The sequence below is a fragment of the Chrysochloris asiatica genome, unplaced genomic scaffold, assembly GCF_000296735.1.
Source record: "Chrysochloris asiatica unplaced genomic scaffold, ChrAsi1.0 scaffold00114, whole genome shotgun sequence".
Lineage (NCBI taxonomy): Eukaryota > Metazoa > Chordata > Mammalia > Afrosoricida > Chrysochloridae > Chrysochloris > Chrysochloris asiatica.
In genome coordinates, this window is record NW_006408632.1 from 5,977,873 (window position 1) to 6,000,594 (window position 22,722).

Consider the following 22,722-nt stretch of genomic DNA (forward strand, 5'->3'; position numbering starts at 1 on the left):
ACCCAGTATAGGGTTTCCGAGGAGCAGCTGATGAGCCTGAATTGCCTATCTTGCAGTTCAAACTACTTTACAGTCTGGCACATTAACCCACAGCGCCACACCACGACTCCTACTCTCTCTTGGTGTTGTTATGTGCCGTGGAGTCGGTTCCGATTCATAGCGACCCTGTATAGGGTTTCCGAGGCTGTAAACCTTTACGGGAGCAGAAAGCCTCAACTTTCTCCCGCGGAAAAGCTGGTAGTTTTGAACGGCTGACTTTTGGCCCGCAGCCCAATTCGTAACCACTGTGCTACCGGAGCTCCTTTACTTTCTCTTAGTGGAAGATAAAATTTTCATTTGGCAAGAAAATTTGATACTTAACTCAGTATTTTTGAGACATCATGAAGATTGCTGGAAGCTTCAAAACATATCAATTACTTAATATTGCCCCTATGCTCAAAGATTATGCGTGGTGGTAGGAAGAGGATGGTGTTGAATCAGAGAAGAAAAGGACATAATTAAAATCCTAAATTATCCCGGTGTTATGGGAAAACGTAGTAGGAAAAGTACAGGGCTGAGTTCGCTAGAGATTAAAACATCCTCCTGCGATCTTGGCCAAGTTACTTAACCTCTACACCATCCCAAGCCTTGATTTCCTCAACTACTGTATAATAATAGGAATCATGATTTTTAAAAGCAATTGTTTCAAAGGGCTGAGGATTAAATGAGATACACCTGGAAAACAATTTGTACCGTTCAATACTGTACACTTAAGTTATCATGTGTAAAAAAAAGCTCACATAAGAAGTCACTTGGTGATCAAGCCACTCAGCAAAGGTAATCAATTCCGTTTTGAAAATTTCCAGAAAAAATCTAAACTGGATATGCTGAGGCACATACAGCAACTGGGTTTTCCTTTAAAATGTTTTAAGGAAATGCGAATATACTTAACACAAAATTCTCGGTGAAATGCCACCAACATTAATGGAGAGGAAAGACACTGTTAGAATGAGGCCAAAATTGAAAAAAAAAGTAACTTTGGGGCAGACACTTAACAAGCAGAGACAGTAGACAGAAAAGAGAAGGCAGGAGTGGGTGTGATCAGAAGCCCCGCCCCTCACGCCATTACGCGCCAGCGCGGGCGCCCCGGGGCCCGAGTGCGCAGAGGGCGACGAAGGATGGCTTTCTAGCAGTGTCTCAAACTTCTACTATCTAGGTAAAGCTGCTAGGCGCTGCCCTCATTCTCCAAGTGCCCAAGTCTGAGCCCTCCCATCAGAGAATCGCATAGGCAGAGCTGCACTGCGACAGGTAGGCTCTCCTGATAGAACAAGAGCCAGGAGAGTACCTGAGCCGAAATGAATCCCTCATAAACGGTTTTCTCCCGATTCTGAGGCAAAAGCAACGGGAACTGGCGCAACAAGCTCGTTTCCATCACTGCCAAACCTCGGCGTCCGTGGGGCCGCAGGGAAGTTAGAAGCAAAACCAAGCACCGCACATGCGCAGTCCAGCTAGTGCCCGAGTCCCCTAGAGGCAGAAATTCGAGCCTTGGCGGGAAAAAGCCTCCGGAGAAAGGTTAGTGCCCATTTGATGGACCTGAGTCAGGCCCTGCAAAGTTACAGGCGGTTCAGCTGGAGGCAGCATTAACCCCGATGGGAGGAGTGACGTCAAGTTCCCAGTCGTAACTCAACAAGGTTATTCTTGATTGTCCCAAGAACACTTTTGATGATTTTGCTTGACTAAGTGAAAAGTTGCTATAACTTTGGAGTTGCATTTCTTCCAGCATAAAATGGTTTTGCATTCTTGGTGTTGTAGCACTTCTACTGCACCCCCCCTTTCCTCTATGAAATCCCTTGGTGGCCTCTCTTCTCTATGCCCTCAGTATACAGAATTATTACACTATAAGTGGCAGTATGTCAAATAGCTAATTTACCTTCCTTATGGATTACAACTTATGTAAAGAAAATAAAAGTCCTCACAACTAAACCAATAAACAACATCAGGGTAAATGGAGAAAATGTTGAAGTTGTGAAGTATTTCATTTTACTTGCATCCACAATCCACAATTCTCTTGGACTCAGCAGTCAAGAAATTAAGAGACATAGTGCATTGGGCATATATGCAAAAGATCTCATTAAATCAAAGATGTCACTTTGAGGACTAAGGTGCACCTAGCCCTAGTCATGGTGTCTTGGAAAAGTTGATTAAATAAGGACTTAATAATATTTAATGTGAATATTTGATATTCTAATTAGTATTCAATGCATCAGAATTTTTTAGTCTTACTATTTACAAAACATTTCAATAGACCAGAATCTGTATAATGATAAACAGCACATGACCCTTCCATTACCCTCAAAAATGTGCTTAGTTAACATTCTTAAAAATGCTTAAGTTTTGACAAAAATTGTCAACAGTGTTCTAGATATTTAGGGGGAAACAAGAATGTTGCAGCAACAATTAAATATAAATTACACTAAAGGTGTAGTTATCAAAATGTGGTCCCAGAATCAGCTGTATCTCCTAAGAATGTCATACAAATACAAATGTACACACAAACACGAGTCCTGTTGCCCTCTAGTCAGTTCCAACACCATAGCGACTCTATACACAACAGAACAAAACACTGCCTGGTCCTGTGCCATGCTCACAGTTGTCACGTTTGAACCCATTGGTGCTGCGACTGTGCCATTCCATCTCATTTTCACTGACCCTCCACTTTACCTAGCACTATGTCCTCCAGGAAATGGTCCCTTTTAATAATATGTCTGAAGTATGAGAGACAAAGTCTTGCCATCCTGGTTTCTAAGAAGCACCTGGCTGTACTTCTTCCAACACAGATTTGTTTGTTTTGCTGATAATCCATGGTACTTTTAATACTCTTCTCCAATGCCATCACTCAAATGCATAACTTTTACATGCATATGAGGGAATTGAAAAGACTATGACTTGGGTTATGCACACCTTAGTCCTCAAACTGATAATCTTCATTGTTGAACACTTAAAAAGAGGTCTTATGCAGCAGACTTGCCTAATGCATTATGTCATTTGATTTCTTGAGTGTTGAATGAATGTTGATAGTGGATCCAAAGCACATGAAGCCTTTGACAACTTCAATCTTTTCTGCATTTACCATGATGCTATTTATTGGTCCAGATGTGAGGTATTTTACATGAAGGTGCAATCCATACTGAAGTATAGTCTTAGATAGTCATCAGAATTTTAAGTCCTCTTCACTTCCAGCAATCAAGGGTATATCATCTGCATATTGCGGATTGTTAATGAGTCTTCCTCCAATCCTGATGTCATGTTCTTCTTCATATACCCAAGTTTCTCAGATTATTTGCTCAGCATACAGAGTGAATAAGTATGATGAAAGAATACAACCCTGCTACCCACCTTTCCTGATTTTAAACCATTCAAGATCCCTTTGTTCTATTCAAACAATTGCATCTTGGTCTGAGTACAGGTTGCTTATGAGCACAATTAAGTGTTCTGGAATACCGCTTCTTCACAATGTTATCCATAGTTTGTCATAATCCACATAGTCTTTGAATATACGAACATTTTTCTGATTATTCTCTCTGCTTTCAGCCAAGATGCAGCTGAAGTCAGTAACCCAAGTTCCACATCCTCTTATGAATCTAGCTTGAATTTCTGGCATTTTCTTGTTGATGTCCTGTTGCAATTGTTTTTTAAATTATCTTCAAAAATATACTTGCATGTGATATTAATGATATTGTCAGGTGATTTCCACATTCCATTGTGTCACCTCTCTTTGGAATGGGCACAGATACCGATCTCTTCCAGTTGGTTGGCCAGGTAGCTGTTTTTCAAATTTCTTGGCATAGATGAGTAAGCACGTACAATCTTGCATCTGTTTTTTGAAAGATTTTAATTTGTATTCCATTTATTCCTGGAGCCTGGTTTTTTGCTAGTGCCTTCAGTGCAGCTTGGACTTTTTCCTTCAGTACCATAGACTCTTGATTGCATGCTACCTCTTAAAATGGTTGACATCACCCATTGATTTTTGGTAGAGTGACTGAACATTCCTTCATATTCTTTTCATGCTTTCTGAATCATTCAACAGTTAATCATAGAATCCTTCAATATTACAAGTCTAGGTTTGAATTTTTATCTTCAGGTCTTTCAGTTTGAGAAATGCTGAGCATATTCTTCCCTTTTGGTTTCTAACTCCAGGTTTTGCACATTTTGTTATCATATTTGATTTTGTCTTCTCAACTCTTTTATGTCCTCATATCTTCCATTCCCTTTAGCTCCTCTACACTCAACAGCAAGTTTCAGGGTCTCTTCTGACATCCATTTTAGTCTTTTTCTTTTGTGCCTTTTCAGTGAACTTTTGTTTTCTTCATGTATGAAGTTATTGATGTCATCCCACAATTCTTCTGGTCTTCAGTCAGTAGGATCAAATCATTTCTTTAGATGATCTTTAAATTCAGTTGGAAAATATTCAGTTTCATATTTTGGCTCTGGTGGAGTAGTTTTATTTACTTCAGCTTTAGCCTGAAAAATATGAAAAATTGATGTTCCACAGAGAGTCCCTGGCCTTGTTTAGGCTGATGATATTCAGCTTTTTCTCATCTCTTCCCAAAGGTGTAGTCAGTTTGAGTCTTGTGTATTACATCTGATGAGGTCCATATGTATAGTTGCCTTTTATGTTGTTGAAAAAAGGTGTTTACAGTGAGTAAGTCATTGCTCTTGTGAAATTCTGTCATGCAATCTCCAGCATCATTTCTGTCACCAAGACCACATTTTCCAACTATTGACTCTTCCTCTGTTTCCACCCTTCCAGTTTCAATACGTCTTGATTGCATAATTGATCAATTTCAGACAGAGAAATTATTAGAATTCTTCAATTTCATCAACACTTTAGTGGTTGGTGTGTAAATTTGAATAATATTGGTATTAACTGGTTTCCTTTTAAGGCATATGGATATTGTCCTATCACAGATGGTATTGTACTTCAAGATGTATCATGAAATATGCTTTTTAACAGTGAGTGTGACACCATTCCTCTTGAATGGTGTTGTTTCTTGCATAGTAAACCATATGATTGATTCAAAATGGCCAATAGCAATCCATTTCAGCTCACTAATGTTTAGGATGAAGTCCTGGTGTGGCACTGTGATTTAATACACTGGACTGCAAAGTCAGTTTGAACCACAGAGTTGATGATTCAAGCTCACCAGGCGTTCTTTGGAAGCCCTTTATAGGATTACTGTGGGTCAGAACCAATTCAACAGCACTTAACAACAACAGCGTTTAGGGTAGGGTTCTCATGTGGTGCTGTAAGGTAAGCACTGAATTGATAACTTCAAGATCAGCGGTTCAAACACACCAGCCGCTCCTCATAAACTATGTAGTTGTTGTTGTTGTCAGGTGCCATCAAGTCAGAACCGACTCATAGCGACCCCATGCACAGCAGAACCAAACAATGTCCGATCCTGGGCCAACCTCACTACTTCTGCCACACTTGAGTCCATCAATGATGCCACCTGGCCAGTCCATCTCATTAGAGGTCTTCCTCTTTTTCTCTGACCCTCCATCTTACCCAGCATGACATCCCTCTCCAACGATTGTTTCCTCTGGAGAATATGTCCAAAGTATGAGAGACGAAGCTTAGCCATCCTGGCCTCCAAGGAGCACTCTGGCTGCACGTCTTCCAAAACAAATCTATTGGTTCTTTTGGCAGTCCATGGCACTTTCAGTGAGATCTTGGAGCGGCGGCAGCGAGATCTTGGAGCAACAAGATTCGGAGTCCTGGTGTAGTGCTGTGGATTAATGCACCAGACTCCAAGGCTGTTTAACTGCAAGGAGCGGAAAGCCTCATCTCTCTTACGTGGAAGGCCTGGTGGATTTGAGCTGCTGACTGTGGGGTTCGCAGCCAGGTTTTTAACCACTACACTGCCTCATTAGATGGTGGATCGGGTAGATGTGTAGTGAGGAGCTCGGTCAACAACAACACGGAATACCGGGTCAAGAGGACTCATGAGTTGGTGTTGGAACTCTGTAACAAATATAAAGGTATGTTTGGAGTTTCGGAGGGTTTGTAGCTGGGGAATTTGCAGGAGAATCCAGAAATTCATTATTTTCTGGATGAAGACACTCAGCTGTTCCAGGAGCCGCCATCTTGGGAAAGCTTATCTTGATTGTACCAGGATTGATAGGATTAGGAGAGAACATCTTGATTGTATCTTGATTATATCTTATATATATCTTGATTATATCAGGATTGTATCAAGATTGACATCGAAATTTAAAGAGACAGTATAGACATAAAACCAAACGTCCACTACTCATCTGTCTGTCATGCTGTGGTGATTTGAGTTGCTGTGATTCTGAGGGCTATGCCACCGGTGTTTTAAATAACCAGCAGGGTCACCCATGGTGGACAGGTTTCAGATGAGCTTCCAAACAAAGACAGACTAGGAAGAAAGAGTGACAAACTACTTCCGAATCGCTACTCACTGAAAACTCGATGAATAGCAGAGAAACTATGTACTTAAGATTTAATTTTTGGCCTGTTTCCTTTTAGTCTGCCCGTCCCACTCCACAATCCCCGTTCAGGCCTTTTTTTCTAGTTATAAACAGTTGAGGGCCAGCTGTGGCCGTTTGGTTTTAAGTGGAAACTGTCTCTTTAAATTTTGAGGCGATCTGTGCACATGTGTAGTAGATCCCTCTGAGGGTGGGGCTGGGGTGCCCACTAGCTCAGGCACCCCTAAAGTCACCAGAATGGAGGTGTGCAGACAGCAAGGGGCCAATGAACAGATACCAAAAGAAAAGAGTGTCCACACCTTTATCTCTATGGTTCTGCCAGGCGTCTGTGGCCGCTCCGATCCTTCCCCCCAAGATGGCGGCTCCTGAAGCAGCCGAGCATCCCGGACTAGAAAACAGTAGATTTCCAGCTTCTGCCACAAATTCCCCCAGCTGTAAGCCTTCCAACCTTCTAAATATTCCTTTATATATGTGGTTTAGAATTCTGGGACCATCCCCTGAGCCTGCTTGGTCCTGTATTCTGTGTTGTTGCTGACAGACCTCCTTACTGCACTTCCGCCTGATCCACCATGTTGTTTGTTCTCTCAGGTTTAGTCTTAAGTAATGAATTGAAAAGAAAGTAAGTGAACACATTTGTACAAAGTGTTTAGAGCAGTATGTTGAAGTTCCATTTTGAAATACACAGAAAAAATACAGTGGGGATAGAATAAACCTAAACTACACTAGTTGCTGTCAAGTCCATTGTGTCTCATGGTGACTCCCTGTGCAGAGTGGAACTTCTCCATGCAAAGCATTTCCAAAACGCATCATCAGACCCGTCTTCTGAGGTGGCTTGGCTTGAATTCAAACCCCTAAACTTTTGCTAATTGTCGAGTGCTTAATTGTTTGAGCCACCCAGGGACTCTTTGAAGGAAAATTGTTGTTGTTAAGTGCCATTGAGTCAATTACAACTCATAGCAACCCTGGATAGGTTTTATAAGGAACAGCTGGTGGGTTTGAACTGCCAAGCTTGCTGTTAGCAGTTCAGTACTTATGCTACAGCACCACACTAGAACTCGTTTGAAGAAGAACAAAGGTGATCAATTCTCCCTAGCTAGAGTCAGGAAGAAGTCTTGATATGGTGCTGTAGGATAGCATTGGTGTTTGGTAGTTAAAACTCACTATGAATCGGAACCAACTTGACAGAGCTTAACAGCAGGGGTCAGGAGAGGTTAGAAAGGTTTTAATTAGTGAGTTGCCTTTGGCACCTAACAACAACAAAAAGAGTAGTGGATTATGAGCTGAGCTGCTAACCTCAATGTCAGAAGTTCGAATCTACCAGTCACTCCACAGGTGAAAGATGAGGCTTTCTGCTCCTGTAAAGATTTACAGCCTTAGAAACCCTATACAGGGTCACTAGGAGTCAGAACTGACTCCACAGCACACAACCACCACCAAAGAAATTGTTGACTGGACAACGGTATAGACAATGAAGGCATAAAAATCAGTATTCCATATTGTTGTTATGTGCCATGGAGTCAGTCCTGACTCATAGCACATAACCCTGTACAGGGTTTCTGAGGCTGTAAATCTTTATGGGAGCAGAACGCCTCATCTTTCTCCCACGGAACCGCTGGTAGTTTCAAACTGCTGACCTTAATGTTCGCAACCAGATTCATAACCACTAAGGTACCATATACAACCTATTAAAATGCATGTTCTCATAAAACTTTGTTTAGAGATGACTATTGGACTCCTGGTGTAGCACTGTAAGATCAGCACTGGACTTCAAACCACAAGGTCAGCAGTTCTAATCCACCAGCTACTCCTCGGTAACCTTATACAGGATCTCTATGAGTCAGGATTCGACTCAACAAAATTTAACAATACCAGCCGCTAGATCTCAGTCAAGGACAATTTTGTCTCTCGGGATATTTGACAATCTTGAGGTAGTTTTGGTTATCATAATTAGGGATGGGGATAGAGTGTAACTGGTATATAATGGATTAAGACCAGGAATGTTGCTGAATATCCTACAGTGCACAAGACAGCCCCACAATAAAGAATTAACTAGCCCAAAATGTAAAGATTGAGAAACTGCCATACACAATCAAATGCAAGCACAAAGAAAGTAGGGACTAGGGTTGCATTGTTGACTCTGAACTTGGTCCAGTTCCTGGTACATGGCAAGTGTGCAAATATTTGATTATCCATTTTAGATTGTGTTTGCCTGCAAATTGAATCCTGGAAAATTGAGGAGACAGAGCAAAGAGAAGAATAATGGGTTTTGAGCTGAAACTCAGAAGAATGTATGAATGCATGTTATTAGAATATGTTGTTGTTAATGCCTTCGACTGAGTTCTGACTCATAGCAACCCTGCATAGGGGGTTTTGGAAGCAGCTAGTGAGTATGAACCACTGATCTTGTGGTTCAAAAGTCCAGTGCTCAACACGGATCACCGCCCAGGAGCCCAGGGTAACTTTCACCATGGCAGGTTCCGAAGACCTGGAACTGCAGGCTTAAGCCCAGTCCAGCTGCTGACCTGGTTCCATCACTTCTTGGTGTCCCTTTGAGGAGCCCAATGGCTACTGACAACACCGCCAACAACGACAAAGCCATCACCGACCGTGGTCCAAGCCCAAAGACCAAAGACAGCCTTGTTACCCCAATGCCAGCAGGAAGTAGCTACAGAAAAATGACCTTCGTCCCTTCTCCCATGGGCATGGATCATAGAGATGGCCATTCATTTTTCTTATTTAACCAAAGAGGGGCCAATGTTACAATGTTACAATACCTTCCGTTCTTCGCTCTCCCCTCTCCCCTCCCTCCAACTCCATTTTGTCTATTTCCCCACCCTAAGCTACAAGGCGTGTAGTTTAAAGGGCAACATGGTGTCTGATAGGCCAGAGCTAAATCACCCCAGAAATGACCACTCCCTTCCTGTTGAACCTATATAAGTCCCCTCACTTCCCGTTGACTTCCTCTTCTTCTTCCTCTCTTCCCTTCTGCCTCCTGCTTTCTCTCTCTGGCAGATGTTACCTTCCTCACCCTGAATAAAAGTCTCTAGATGGGCCAAAAAAAAAAAAAAAAGTCCAGTGCTGATCCTACAGCACCACATATAGTTGGCAATGAAAAACTTGGAAATGCATGTGCACATATAAAGTCATGGTCCTCAAACTTCACTGTGCATTAGAATCACTTGGAAAAGTTTGAAACAATATAAATGATTGGTCCAACCCCGGAGATTCGGGTTTAAATGCTGGGAGTAGGAGATGTCATTGTTGTTGTTGCTGTTATATTTTTAAAACTTCCCATATTATTTTATTGTGTGGTCAGCATTCTAGAAACCTAAGACGGTGTTTGTTTTGTTTTACCTGAACATAGATGGGTTGCATTCATTTTGATGAGTTCATGCACAAGACATACTACATTTAGTATGTTAGCTCAGGAATTTGGCTGTGGGTTTAACAGTTTTCTGACCCACTGTTGGTCTCATTTCGTGGGGGTGGGGGGGTTGGAAGGCCAGAAAGTTCTTGGCACACTGTAAAGGAAAGAACATCAAGACTTTGGAAGATAATCAGGTAGATTAAATGAATCATGTATCTCACCCTTATATTCTGTCAGAGCCCTGAAGAATCCTCTCCGTTGCCAATAAAAACAGAGTTAAAAGGGAGATACCGAAATATTTAAAAGAGGCCTGCTGGCTCTTTTTTTCCCTCTGGGTTGAGAATGAATGCTTATGGGAGAAGCGACAATAAAATGGTATTCCTGGTCTCGATGGGGATGTGAGAAGCCAGCTGAGTCCTGGCCCAGGTGATGATTGTTAAAAGTCTGAAGCAAAGTGGGTATTGTTTTAATAGCCAGATGCTACACTCAGGAATCAGGGCAGAAATCTACAGCAGAAATCTCTGGCTGCGGTTAATTAATCATGGGGTCTCCAGGAATAAAATTGACAGCTAGCCAATTAAGGTGTGTCTTGATTTATTTAACCTAAGCTGTTCTAGGTCTGGTGAATAGAGGCCTTACTGGAGCCAGTATGCTGTATAATATTGGGTACACAGACCCAGCATCATCCAATGAAGAGGAGGCATTTATCTATGAGGGAAGATTCTGCTGTAAAATGATGCAAACATATTGTGAACCTTCTGCTTTATCTTTCTAAAAGGGACTAGTAGCCATTAACCTGAAAACTTGTGCAATGAGAATAGGGAAATAATTAAACTTGTGCACTATTAGATGTTGGCCCAGAGTGATCATAGATTCCTATAGACCTGTAATTCCACAATGGTTAACTGGTCAGAGTTAGGGATTATTATGGAGTCCAGGTAAAAACTGAATTTTTGACCTGAATTTATTGGTAAGTCCACTGTTGCTCTTGTTGGTAAGTGTTGCTGAGTTGTTGAATGACCCCGTATAGTGTTTCTGAGGAGTGGCTGGTGGGTTTGAACCATCAATATTTTGGTTAGCAGTCCAGTGTTTATCCTACAGCACCCAAACCAGGACTCCCCCAAACTCATCTTAGGGTCATTTTCTCAAATATCAAGTGAGATATTGGAATGGATATTCTAGGAAACTGGCAGAATCCCTGTACAATTTCCCTGACCTATAAAAATAAGGGTTATTATTTTAGGAAAGGCCAAGAAGAAACCATTTAGCATTCTCCTTCTCTGTGAAAACAGGTAATACACAGAAACGCTGCAACCATGAAGGCACTGTGGAGATTAGTGATTTATTGAATAGACCAGTTTGGCCTCAGCAACCTGGTAAGTCTTGAGAATGATGGTGGGTCATTGGAAACAAAATCAGTTGAGAATCGACTTGTGACTACCTTGGCAATGTTGCTCTCCCTATTAGAGTTGAAACCGACTCAATGATACTTAACACCAACTAGAGTCCTGGTGTGACACTGTAGGATAAGCACTCAACTGCTAACTACAAGTTCAACAGTTTATACCCTCCCGTCACTCCTTGGAAATTCTATACAGGGTCACTATGGGTCGGAACCCACTTAGCAATTAACAACAACAACTAGAGTAAATGAGGAGATCTACAGCCTCTGAAGCCCTATACAGGATCACTATGAGTTGGAAACAACTCGATAGCACACCACCACCATCACTAGAGTAAATTAATACAGCACTTAACACTAGGTTTGTAGTTATTGTATACCAAAAAAGGATTTGTTTTCTTCTTTGGTTTGTAGGCATCACCAGAAGTTTGACTTATCCATTTTAACTTTATTGACAAAGGCCCAATTAATCCTTACTTCTATGAATGAAGTATATGTTAGCTTTCTAACTATATACTGTGGTCTAACACTAATATGCTAAGATCTTCACCATCTCACCACTGCATAGGACATCACTTTGATCCAATACACATATTACATCATGCTGACAACATGAAAATCAGAAAGAGCAAGGATCGCTACGTGTGTCACTAATGTGTATGTGTGACTATAAACTTCTGTAAAAATTAAAGTGATGCAAATGAAGTAAAGCCTTCGGGGCTTTCATTTGCTTATGGTGTACAACTCAAAATGAAGAGAAACAGCTGTAAACATCTACTAATAATCAGAATATGGAATGTGTGAAGTATGAATCTAGGAGAATTGAAAGTTGTCAAAAATGGACTGGAACACATAACCATCATTATCCTAGGCATTAGTGAGCTGAAATGGACTGGTAATGGCAATTCTGAATATGACAACCACATGATTTGCTATGCCAGGAGTGACAAAGAGTAATGGTGTTGCATTCATCAACAAAAAGAACATTTCAAGATCTGTCTTGAAGCACAATGCTGTCTGTGATATGATAATATATTCATATGCCTACAGGGAAGATAATTTATTCAAGTTTATGCACCAACTACCAAAGGTGATGAAATTAAAGAATTCTACCAATTTCTTCAGTAAGAAATTGATCAAATATGCAAAGAAGATGTATTGATAATTACTGATGATTGGAATGCAAAGGTTGGAAACACAGAGGATGGATCAGTCATTGGAAAATATGCACTTGGTTATAGAAAAGGTATTTCTGGATATCACGTGATAGAATTTTGCAAGACCAATGACTTCATTACAAATACCTTTATTTAAACAACATAAAAGATAACTATACACATAGACCTCACCAGATGGAATACACAGAAATCAAATTGACTACATCTGTGGAGAGAGATGGTGAAAAAGCTCCATATCATCAGCCAAAACAAGGCCAGAGGCAGACTGCGGACCAAACCATCAATTGCTCAAATGCAAGTTCAAGCTGAAGCTGACAAAAATTAAAACAAATCCACAAGAGCCAAAAAATGACCTTAAACATATTCCACCTGCATTTAGAGATATCTTGATAGCAGATTTGATACATTAAACACTAAAGACCAAAAAATTGTGAAATGACATCAAGAACATCAAACAGAAAGAAAGCAAAAGGTCACTAAGACAAGAAAGAAGGAAAACACCAAAGTAGATGTCAGAAGAGACTCTGAAACTTGCTCTTCAGCAAAGATACGCTAAAGCAAATGAAATTAATGTGGAAGTAAAAGAGCTGAATAGAAAATTTCAAAAGGCAGCTCAAGAAGACAAAGTAAAATGTTATAATCAAATATGCAAAGACCTGGAGTTAGAAAACCAAAAGGAAAGAATACACTCAGCATTTCTCAAGTTAAGGGAACTAAAGAAAAAACCTCAAGCCTCAATTTGCAATATTGAAGGTTTCTATGGGGGAAATATTGAATGATATAGAAAACATCAAAAGAAGATGGAAGGAATACACAGTCACTGTACCAAAAAGAAATGGTTGATGTCCAACCATTTCAAGAAGTAGCACACAATCAAGAGCCAATGATACTGAAGGATACTTGGCAAAGAACACGGCTCCAGGATTGATGAAATACATTTTGTTCTATTTCAACAAACAGAAGCAACACTGGATGCACTGACTTATGCCAAGAAATTTGGAAGACAGCTATCTGACCAACTGATTTGAAGATGTTCTTATGTGTGCCCATTCAAAGGGGGGGTGACCCAATGGAATGTGGAAATCATCGGGCAATATCATTAATATTGTATGCAAGTAAAATTTTGCCGAAGAAAAATGTCTACAACAGTACATTGACAGAGAACTGCTAAAGGTTCAACCTGGATTCAAAAGAGGATATGGAACAAGGGATAGCATTCCTGAAGACAGCAAGATGGTTACCTGTGCTTTATTGACTGTGCAAAGGCTTTTAACTGTGTGGATCATGACAAGCTATGGACAACATTGTGGAGAATGACTATTCTGGTACACTTAATTGTACTCGTGAGGAACTTGTACAAAGGCCCAGAGACAGATGTTTGAACAGAACAAGGGGACACTGAGTGGTTTGAAATTAGGAAAGGTATGTGCCAGGGTTGTATTCTTTCACCATACTTATTCAATCTGTGTGATGAGCATATAATCTGAGAAGATGAATTATATAAAGAAAGACATGGCATCAGTATAGGAGGAAGACTCATTTACAACCTGCAATGTGCAGACGATACAACCTTGCTTCCTGAAAGCCAAGAGGACTTAAAATTCTTACTGATGAAGATCAAAGAGCACAGCCTTGGGTATGAGTTCCATCTCAATGTAAAGAAAACAAAAATCCTCACCGCTGGAGCAATAAGTAGCAACTCGATGCCACCTAACAACAATAATATAAATGGAGAAAAGATTGAAGTAGTGAAAGACTTTTTATTTTCCTCAGGTCAGCCATTAGCACTCATAGAAGCTGCAGTCAAGAAGTCAGATGACATATTGCATTAAGTAAATCTGCTGCACAAGACCTCTTTAAAGTGATGAAGAGCAAAGGTGTTAGTTTGAGGACTAAGATGCACCTGACCCAAGCCATGGTATTTTCAATAACCTCATATGCATGCAAAAGTTGAACAGTGAATAAGGAGGACCATAGAAGAATTGATGCGATTGAGTTATGGCGTTGGAGGAGACTATTAAAAGTACCATAGACTGCCAAATAAATCTGTGTTGGAAGGAGTACAGCCAGATTGCTCCTTGGAAGCCACAATGGGCAGATTTTATCTCTAATACTTCAGACATATTATCAGGAGGGATCAGTGCCTGGAAGACATCATGCTTGGTAAAGTGGAAGATCAGAAAAAAAGAGGAAAACCCCCGAGATGGATTGGTACAGTGGCAGTAGCAATGGACTCAAGCTTAGCAATGATTGCGAATTTGGCGTAGGACCGGACAGTGTTCATTCTGCTGTGCTTAGGGTCACTATGAGTTGGTACCGACTGGATGGCACCTGACAACAAGTAATGAGTTCACTTCATTAGCAACCAAGACATATCTCTGATATCAAAACTTGCTCCTCTAATGTCTGAAACTGGCCATACCTGGGGTTATTGAAGCAAAAACAAGATCTGAGACATTTTAGTATTTTGGCCACAGAGCGGTTGTATACCAGAAGATCTAGAACAAGAAGTGATAGGTGAAGGACTAAAAGAATGATATAGTCAAAATGTGATGTACTCTTGTAAAACACACTTCTGTACTGGCTTTTAATAATTTCTTGCCATGTTTTATAATATCTCCTTTCTTTGCTTATGTCCTACTCTTCTCAATGAAATTCCCTGCCCCCACCTGCTAAAGCATTCACCACACCTTTCTCAAAACCTTGCTCAGATGTCATTTCTAAAAAGTGTCTTCTTTTTCTTCATTTATCCTAATAACATCTTAATTTTAATCTCGTTAATTTTATGCTGTATAATAAATATCTTTTCATTATAGAAACGTCTACTTACTGATGTTTCTTTGAAACCCAAAGAACATTTCTAATCTCACCTAATAGTAATGATGGTGGTAGTGTAATGATGGCTGTAAACCTCATGGGAGCAGAAAACTCATCTTTCTGCCTGGAGCAAATGGTAGATTCAAACTGCTGACCTGGCAGGTATCAGCCATTCTAGTTACTTTGTCTTTCATTTTGCTAGAGCAATCCATATCTACACTAGAGATCTGCTTCTGTTGTTCTACTGTTAGATGTGAAATCTATTAAGATCTGATGAGATTATTCATTGAAACAAGTAATTTTAGTTTATATCCCCCACACAAACTCAAAAATTGGTAGCAAGTACTCTTATTTTCTGGTTTGTGCTCAGATGTAGTGCATTCATCAATTGCTTGTTGAAATAAACTAAAACAAAAGACTCTAAACTATTGCCATCAAATCAATTCTTACTCGTAGTGACCCTGTATAGGGTTTCCAGAGCTGGAATTCATTATGGGAGCAGAGAGCCTCATTTGTTGAAGTAAAAAGAGGCTAAAAATGCCTAATTTGTTTTGAACCATATGTTACATCCTGATTTGTTGTATCTAAGACTTCACTGATAAATTTACATTTTGAATTTTTAAAAAGCAGTGAAAATAAAAAGTCTAAATTTTATATTTCTGTTTTTTAAAGATATGAACTAAATCCTATTGGTAGGCCATATTTGCCAGGGAATAAACATAGTGAACTTTGTATTCATGAGGAGCCAGAAGTAATGGAACCAGTAAAATAGGTCTTCAGAACACTTTAATTACTTTAAAATCTAGTGAGGGAGCATGAAAAATATGAAATTAAGGCTGTACATGTGACAGAGAAATACGAATCAATTTTTAAGATATTTTATGCGTATTGAATTTTTTATGGGAAATAATTGAAAGTGTTAATAAAGGACTTAATATAAACTAATCTGACCCAAAGATTGGAACTTGCTAGCCTCTACAATTGTCTACAATGATCATATAATTACATACAATTATGATCATTGTAATCAATGCTCAAGGAAGCAGCAGTCAAGAAATCAATGTATTACATTGGGCAAATCTGATGCAAAAGACCTTTCTGATGTGTTAAAGAGCAAAGGACAAAAGTGTGACAGCACAAGTCATGCTTGAGTTCAGATAGATTTCATTCTAACAAATGCTGCTTTTTAATGCCACAGGTAATATTTCTCCTAGGGAAAAAACAAAACAAAACAACAAAAATGCTATGTTTACCCCATTCATAAAATATTTTGGCAGGGTTTGATAACTCTCTTTTTAAAACAACCCTCAAAGTAACATGCTATTTGCTTAAAGGATTATATATTTTATGAGATATGTTGGCGATTATGAGCAAGGCTTGTAAGGCAACGCACATGGATCTGAAAATGATTTGGCATGCATAAAACATCCATTTCAACCAGATCCAAATAAGATCATTTAATTCTGACCTAGAGAAATATATATATTTAAATGTTTTATTGTGGATTATGTGATAGTTTACGTGGGAGAACATTAGCTTTACATTCATCCTATCGTGTATCGTTTCATTGCCATGATTACAATCCCCTCCATGCATCATCAACCAATCAAAGGGTATACACTACAAGCCTGCCCCCAGTCGTCAGCACATAGCCCCTCTCCCTCTCTGGGTCTAAAGTCCCCAGCTGCTCCATCTCTCCAAGTCATCCTCTCTGCCTCCACCTCTGGCATCACTGCTTCTCTGGGTAGGGTCCTGCATGCTGCTATTCTCCCTTGATGGTCCCAGGGACCTCTGCTCCTAGACTGCAAAGTCAGTCACTCCCCTTCTTTTGCTACAAAACGTCTACTTTTACATTTCTAACCCTCACAGTCAGTCCTGATAACAGTTATTCACTATTGTATCACAAGAGACCTATCCCCATCTCCTTTCATCAGCCCCGCCTAGACAGATTGGATACAACTCAGTGGAGATTCTACCGCCATGCTCTCTGGATCTAGGCTCCCTCTTGGAAGCTTGTAAGACAGTCACTTCTTGCCTTTGTAGCTGCCCACCCCCAACCCCCGATTTTGGGTAGCCATTGTCCAGGTTGCCCATCCCTGTCTACTCTGTGTATTGTTGTATTGTTGTTATGTGCCATGGAGTCGATTCCGACTCATAGCGACCCTCTGCAGGGTTTCCGAGGTTGTAAATCTTTACGGGAGCAGAAAGCCTCATCTTTCTCCCATGGAACAGCTGGTAGTATCGAAGTACTCACCTTGTGGTTCACAGCCCAATTAGTAACCACTACAGTACAGAGGGGGAGAAATATATATATATATATATATTTTTTTTTTTTTAAGAAAAAAAAACCATAACATAATTTATGTGGCCACTGTTACACATAAGTTTGTTTCTATTTGTGCTGGCTTGCATAGAGAAGACTTTACACTGAGGGAAAGATTGAGCAACATAGATCAATTTTCAGATCCCTTTATGCTTTGAATCTTTAAGTGAGTGGAGAAAAGCTTCAGACTGGGAATCATGAAACCCAGATTAAGCCATGGCCCTCCTCATAAATGTCAAATTATAGCTATGTGAAATATATATATGACACATAAATAGATTTTTATGTTGTGGTTTTGTATTTATTTTGCATTTTTTTATCATAGTAAAAATTTTAATGAGATTAGCAAAGTATTGTAAATATAGTCTGTGACCAAAGTTTGGAGACATTTTTGTCATTTGATTTCTATTAAAACTGACTTTTTTCAAATCACCTTTTAGGTATTTTAAGGCATTTTTTTTTAAGTCTGAAGATTCTGAATAAATTGCTACTTTATGTTGTTAGTATAGGCCTTGTTTGTTTTTTATTTAATTTTTTGGAGAACAACCCAAGGAACATTTCTAATCTCACCTACTAGCAATGGTGGTGATGGTGGTTACGTGCCATGGAGTCATTTCCAACTTATAGATAGCATTTAACTACTGCATCTTTTGTTTTTGTAGAGCAAGCTATGTCTACACAGATATCAATTTATATTGTTAGACATGAAACTCTTTTTAGAAATACATTCTGATTAGACTATTGTTTTTGTTAAGTGCCGCAGAGTCGGTTCTAACTCATAGTGACGCTGTATAGGGTTCCTGAGGATGTAAATCTTTTAGGGAAGTAAACCGCTTCATCTTTCTCTCACATAGTGGCTGGTGGATTTGAATTGCTGAACTTGCTGTGGGCAACTCAGCACTTAACCCACTATGCTACCAGTGCTCTGATTATGGTAATTTTAAATATAAAAATTTAAGATAGCCGAGTTTGTCAGATTATAAATATGTAGTATGTTACCATATGAAAAAGGAGCCCTGGTTGTGCAATGGTTAAGTGCTTGACTGCTAATCAAAGAAGTTTGTGCTTCAAGCCCATGCATTGTCTCTGCAGGAGAAAGACCTAATGATCTCTTCCTATCCAGATTACAGCCTAGAAAACTCTTTACATGGGATTCTGTGAGTCACAGTCAACTCAGCTGTACCTAACAGCAACGCATAGGAAGATAGTAAGCCCGATTCCCCATATAAAAGTCATTCTTATTCCTTTAGAATCACATCTCCTAGGCTTAACTACATTATAAATTTCTTAAAACTGAGAAAATATATTTACTTTTATTCCCTAAAGCAATTACAATGGTGTTGAGTATTGTTAAGAATTAAAGACATCAACTTGGAAAGAATTTATGAATAAATACATTTTTCCAAATTCCCAGTGTCATGATGTGATAGTTAAGATAATGAGATCTGCTATGAACATCCAGTCAGTTGACAGGGGATAGCCACAGGGATGTGGTCTATCTCCAATATATGTAGACCCTCTTCGCTTTTTGGTGGGTCTGGATCCTGCCTCTGGCTCATCATGTGACCTCCCATTCCTTGGACTTATGCTAGTGCTCTGCTATGTTGTGTGCTGATCCTGGAAATTGTCAGCAGCCTGCCATCTTACCTACCAACATTGGATTCATTCATCTCTGCAGATAGAAGATTATTGTATAACCTGTGGATCTTGGGTTCATCAGCCTCTGCAGCTACATGAGTCAGGAGCCTCCAGCCTAACATCTCACCCAAAGATTGGAACTTGCTAGCCTCTACAATTGTCTCCAATGATTATATAGTTATATACAATTATGATCATTGTAATCAATGTTCATGGAAGGAGCAGTCAAGAAACCAAACAATGTTTTACATTGGGCAAATCTAATGCAAAAGACCTTTCTGAAGTGTTAAAGAGCAAAGGACAAAGGTGTGCCAGACCCAAGCCATGCTATTTTCAATCACCTCATATGCATGTGAAAGTTGGACAAGGAAGAAGGAAGTCTATAGAATAATTGATGCATTTGATTTATGGTTTGAGAGAAGAATATTGAAAGCACCATGGACTGCCTGAAAAACAAACAAATCTCTCTTGGAAGAAGTACAGCCAGAAAGCTCCTTAGAAATAAGAATGGCAAAACTTTGTCTCGTGTACTTTGGACATGTTGTCAAGAGGAATCAGTCCTTGGAGAAGGATACCATGCTTGGAAAAATGGAGGGTCAGTGAAAAATTGGAAGACTCCTAACAAGATGAATTGAAACTGTAGTGGCAACAATGAGCTCAAACATGGGGTTGGGTCGTGTTTTGTTCGATATGACTCAGAACTGATTCGATGGCATCTAACAACAGCACGATTGTGTGAGCTCTTTCCTTGAGATAAATCTCTCTTCATATATACCTTTAATAGCTTCACTGATTTTGTTTCTCTCGAGAACCCAGTGTAAGACACATGCTAAGGTAATGTGAAATCATGGTAGTGCACAACATTACTAGGTTCCTTTATCCAGTGGTGCCCCATATTTACCTGTCAGGGACTACTTTTAATATTTCTCAGGTAAGCACATGAAAATACCATGACTTTGTTCAGGTGCACTTTAGGCCTCAAACTTTACATCTTTGCTCTTGAACACTTTAAAGAGGTCTTATGCAGTAGATTTGCCTAGTAAAACACATCATTTGATTTCTTGACAGCAGCTTCCATGACTGTTGCTTGTGGATTCAAGTAACATGAAGTCTAATAACTTTAAACTTTTGTCAATTTTTCTTGATGTTATTTATTGGTCCAGTGGTCAGGATTTTTGTTTTCTTTTTTTTTTCAGATGCACCCATATGGAAGCCTGTCATCTTTGATCTTCATCAGTAAGTATTTTAAGTCCTCTTGAGTCTCAGCATACAAGTTTGCATCATCTGCATATCTCAGATTGTTAATGAGTCTTCCTCCCATCCTCATGTCATGTTCTTCTTCATGTAATGCAGTTTCTTAGATTATTTGATCAGCGTACAGATTGAATAAGTATTGAGAAAGATGCAACTGTGGTGCACACCTTTCCTGATTTTAAACCATTCAGTGCCCCCTTGTTCTATTCAAAGGCTGCCTTTTGGTCTATGTACAGGTTCCACATGAGCACAATTAAGTGTTCTGGAATACCTATTCTTTGCAATGTTATCCATAGTTTACCATGATTCACACAGTCGAAAGACTTTGCATAGTTAATAAAGCACAAGTAGACATCTTCTTGATAGTCTCTGCTTTCAACTGAGAGCCATCTGACATTAGTAATGATATCCCTGGTTCTTTATCCAGGTCTGAATCTGACTTGACCCTCTGGGAGTTCCCTGTCAATATGCTGTTGCAGTCATTTTGAATTATCTATAGCACAATTTTACTTGCGTGTGGTATTAATGATATTGTGTGATAATTTCCTCGTTCCATTGAGTCACCTCTCTTTGAAAGGAGTACACACATGGATCTCTTCCAATCAGTTGACCAGGTAGCCATCTTCCAAATTTCTTGGCATGGATATATGAGGGCCTAAAGTGCTGAATCAGTTTGTTGAAGGTATATTATTATTGTTGTTGTTAAGTGCCATCAAATTGGTTCCAACTCATAATGACCTTGTATAGGGTTTCCATGGAGCAGCTGGTAGATTTGAATTGCCAACTTTTTGGTTCACAATCCAGTGCTGATCCTACAGCACTACATCAGGAGTCCATGGAGAAATATTTGTAGTAAGAAAACAGATTCTACTTAATTTTTTTAAGAGCAATTTAAAAATGCATGTATTATATAATGAGAAATGATTTTGATTGTGTGTGAGGTGACCTATCTTTGTGATGGAATCAATTCAACAGCAACTAACATCAAACAACAGAAAAGCTGCATTTGGGTTGATTGTTAAGTTTTAAATAAAAATACAAACTGAACTTAGACAACTTTCACTACTGTAAAGGTTGTTCAAGAAAAAGCTGAAAAAAATATGTCATAAAAAGAGAAAGAAAAAGACCTGGAGAATGTATTATTTAAAGAGAAGCAGATAAAGAAAATTAAAAGGAAGATTTTTACAGGGGGAAAAAATTTCATTTTATTGTAGAGACCTAAATGAATAAAAGAAGTCTTTGAATGTGAAGATGATTAAAAAGACAAAATCATTAGCTAAAGATATTTACAAGTTTAGACACTTTCATTTTGATTGTAATTTTAATTAGCTGGACACTGGGGGGGAAGAAAATGAAAGCCTACATCATCTACTTACTATTTAAATTGCATTCCACTTTAATTTTCTGCTCTTCAGTCCTTAATTTTCTCTATTTTTGTTCTAAGTAATCTGGTTATCAGGCTAAAGTGATTTTCCCTCAGCCAGGTTTAGCATTCAGTATTTGTGTCTGTGAACCAAAAGTTCACCCCATTGCTTTAGTTTTTATTCTTTCAATAACAAAAACTCTCTCTACAGGTAACTTTTTTTCATTTCTTTGTCTATATAGTAGGGTGCTTTGTATACCCATGACAGTTAGATGACTAATAACAAAGACTCCTATTTTAAAAATAATTATACTCTATTTGCACAGTTTCCCACAAAATTTACTCATAAAATTTAGAAGGCAGCAAAGCTTTAAAAAGCTGTAGTGGGTTTTTTTTCCTTTTCATTAAAGTCATTTTTCTGTGTGCAAGCAAGTTGCATGGGTCTGTGTCTTTGATAAAATAGATGCCAAAACTTCACTATCGTTAATCAAATCTAGGATTTGTATGTGCATGAATAAAAAAATATATTTTTAATTACATTGATATAAAACAAAAGGCATCTGTTTAGAAAAAGCTACTTTAGAAAGGACTTATCTTCAAGATATTATCTGGCTTTTTAGTAGGCTATTTATTTTGCATTTGTTAAAGAAAACAAAATTAGCATAGTTAACCATGTATTATGTGTCTCTCAGTTTGCCCTGTCTCCCAAAAGAAATTCACTCAAATAATGTGCAGTAACAATGTTGAAGTGCCGTGAGGTCTGAGGATGAAAGGCACTATTTAAGTGGTGACAATTATTATTATTATTCTGCCATGGATAAAGAGTAACAATTGGCTTTTCAGACTATTGTGGACAATTTCATTTTGCTTCCCTATACCTCAGAAATG

The 22,722-nt window shown here is 39.1% G+C and overlaps 1 protein-coding gene across 1 annotated transcript in view; it reads right to left on the bottom strand.

The window, feature by feature from the left end:
* The window catches only part of FANCL (Fanconi anemia, complementation group L), a 119,667-nt gene that overhangs the window by 85,078 nt on the left and 11,867 nt on the right, over positions 1 to 22,722 (bottom strand). The window contains exon 5 of the mRNA XM_006868032.1: positions 1,325 to 1,523. Coding sequence (XP_006868094.1) covers positions 1,325 to 1,523 — 199 coding nt within the window. The remainder of the gene's footprint in view (positions 1 to 1,324; positions 1,524 to 22,722) is intronic.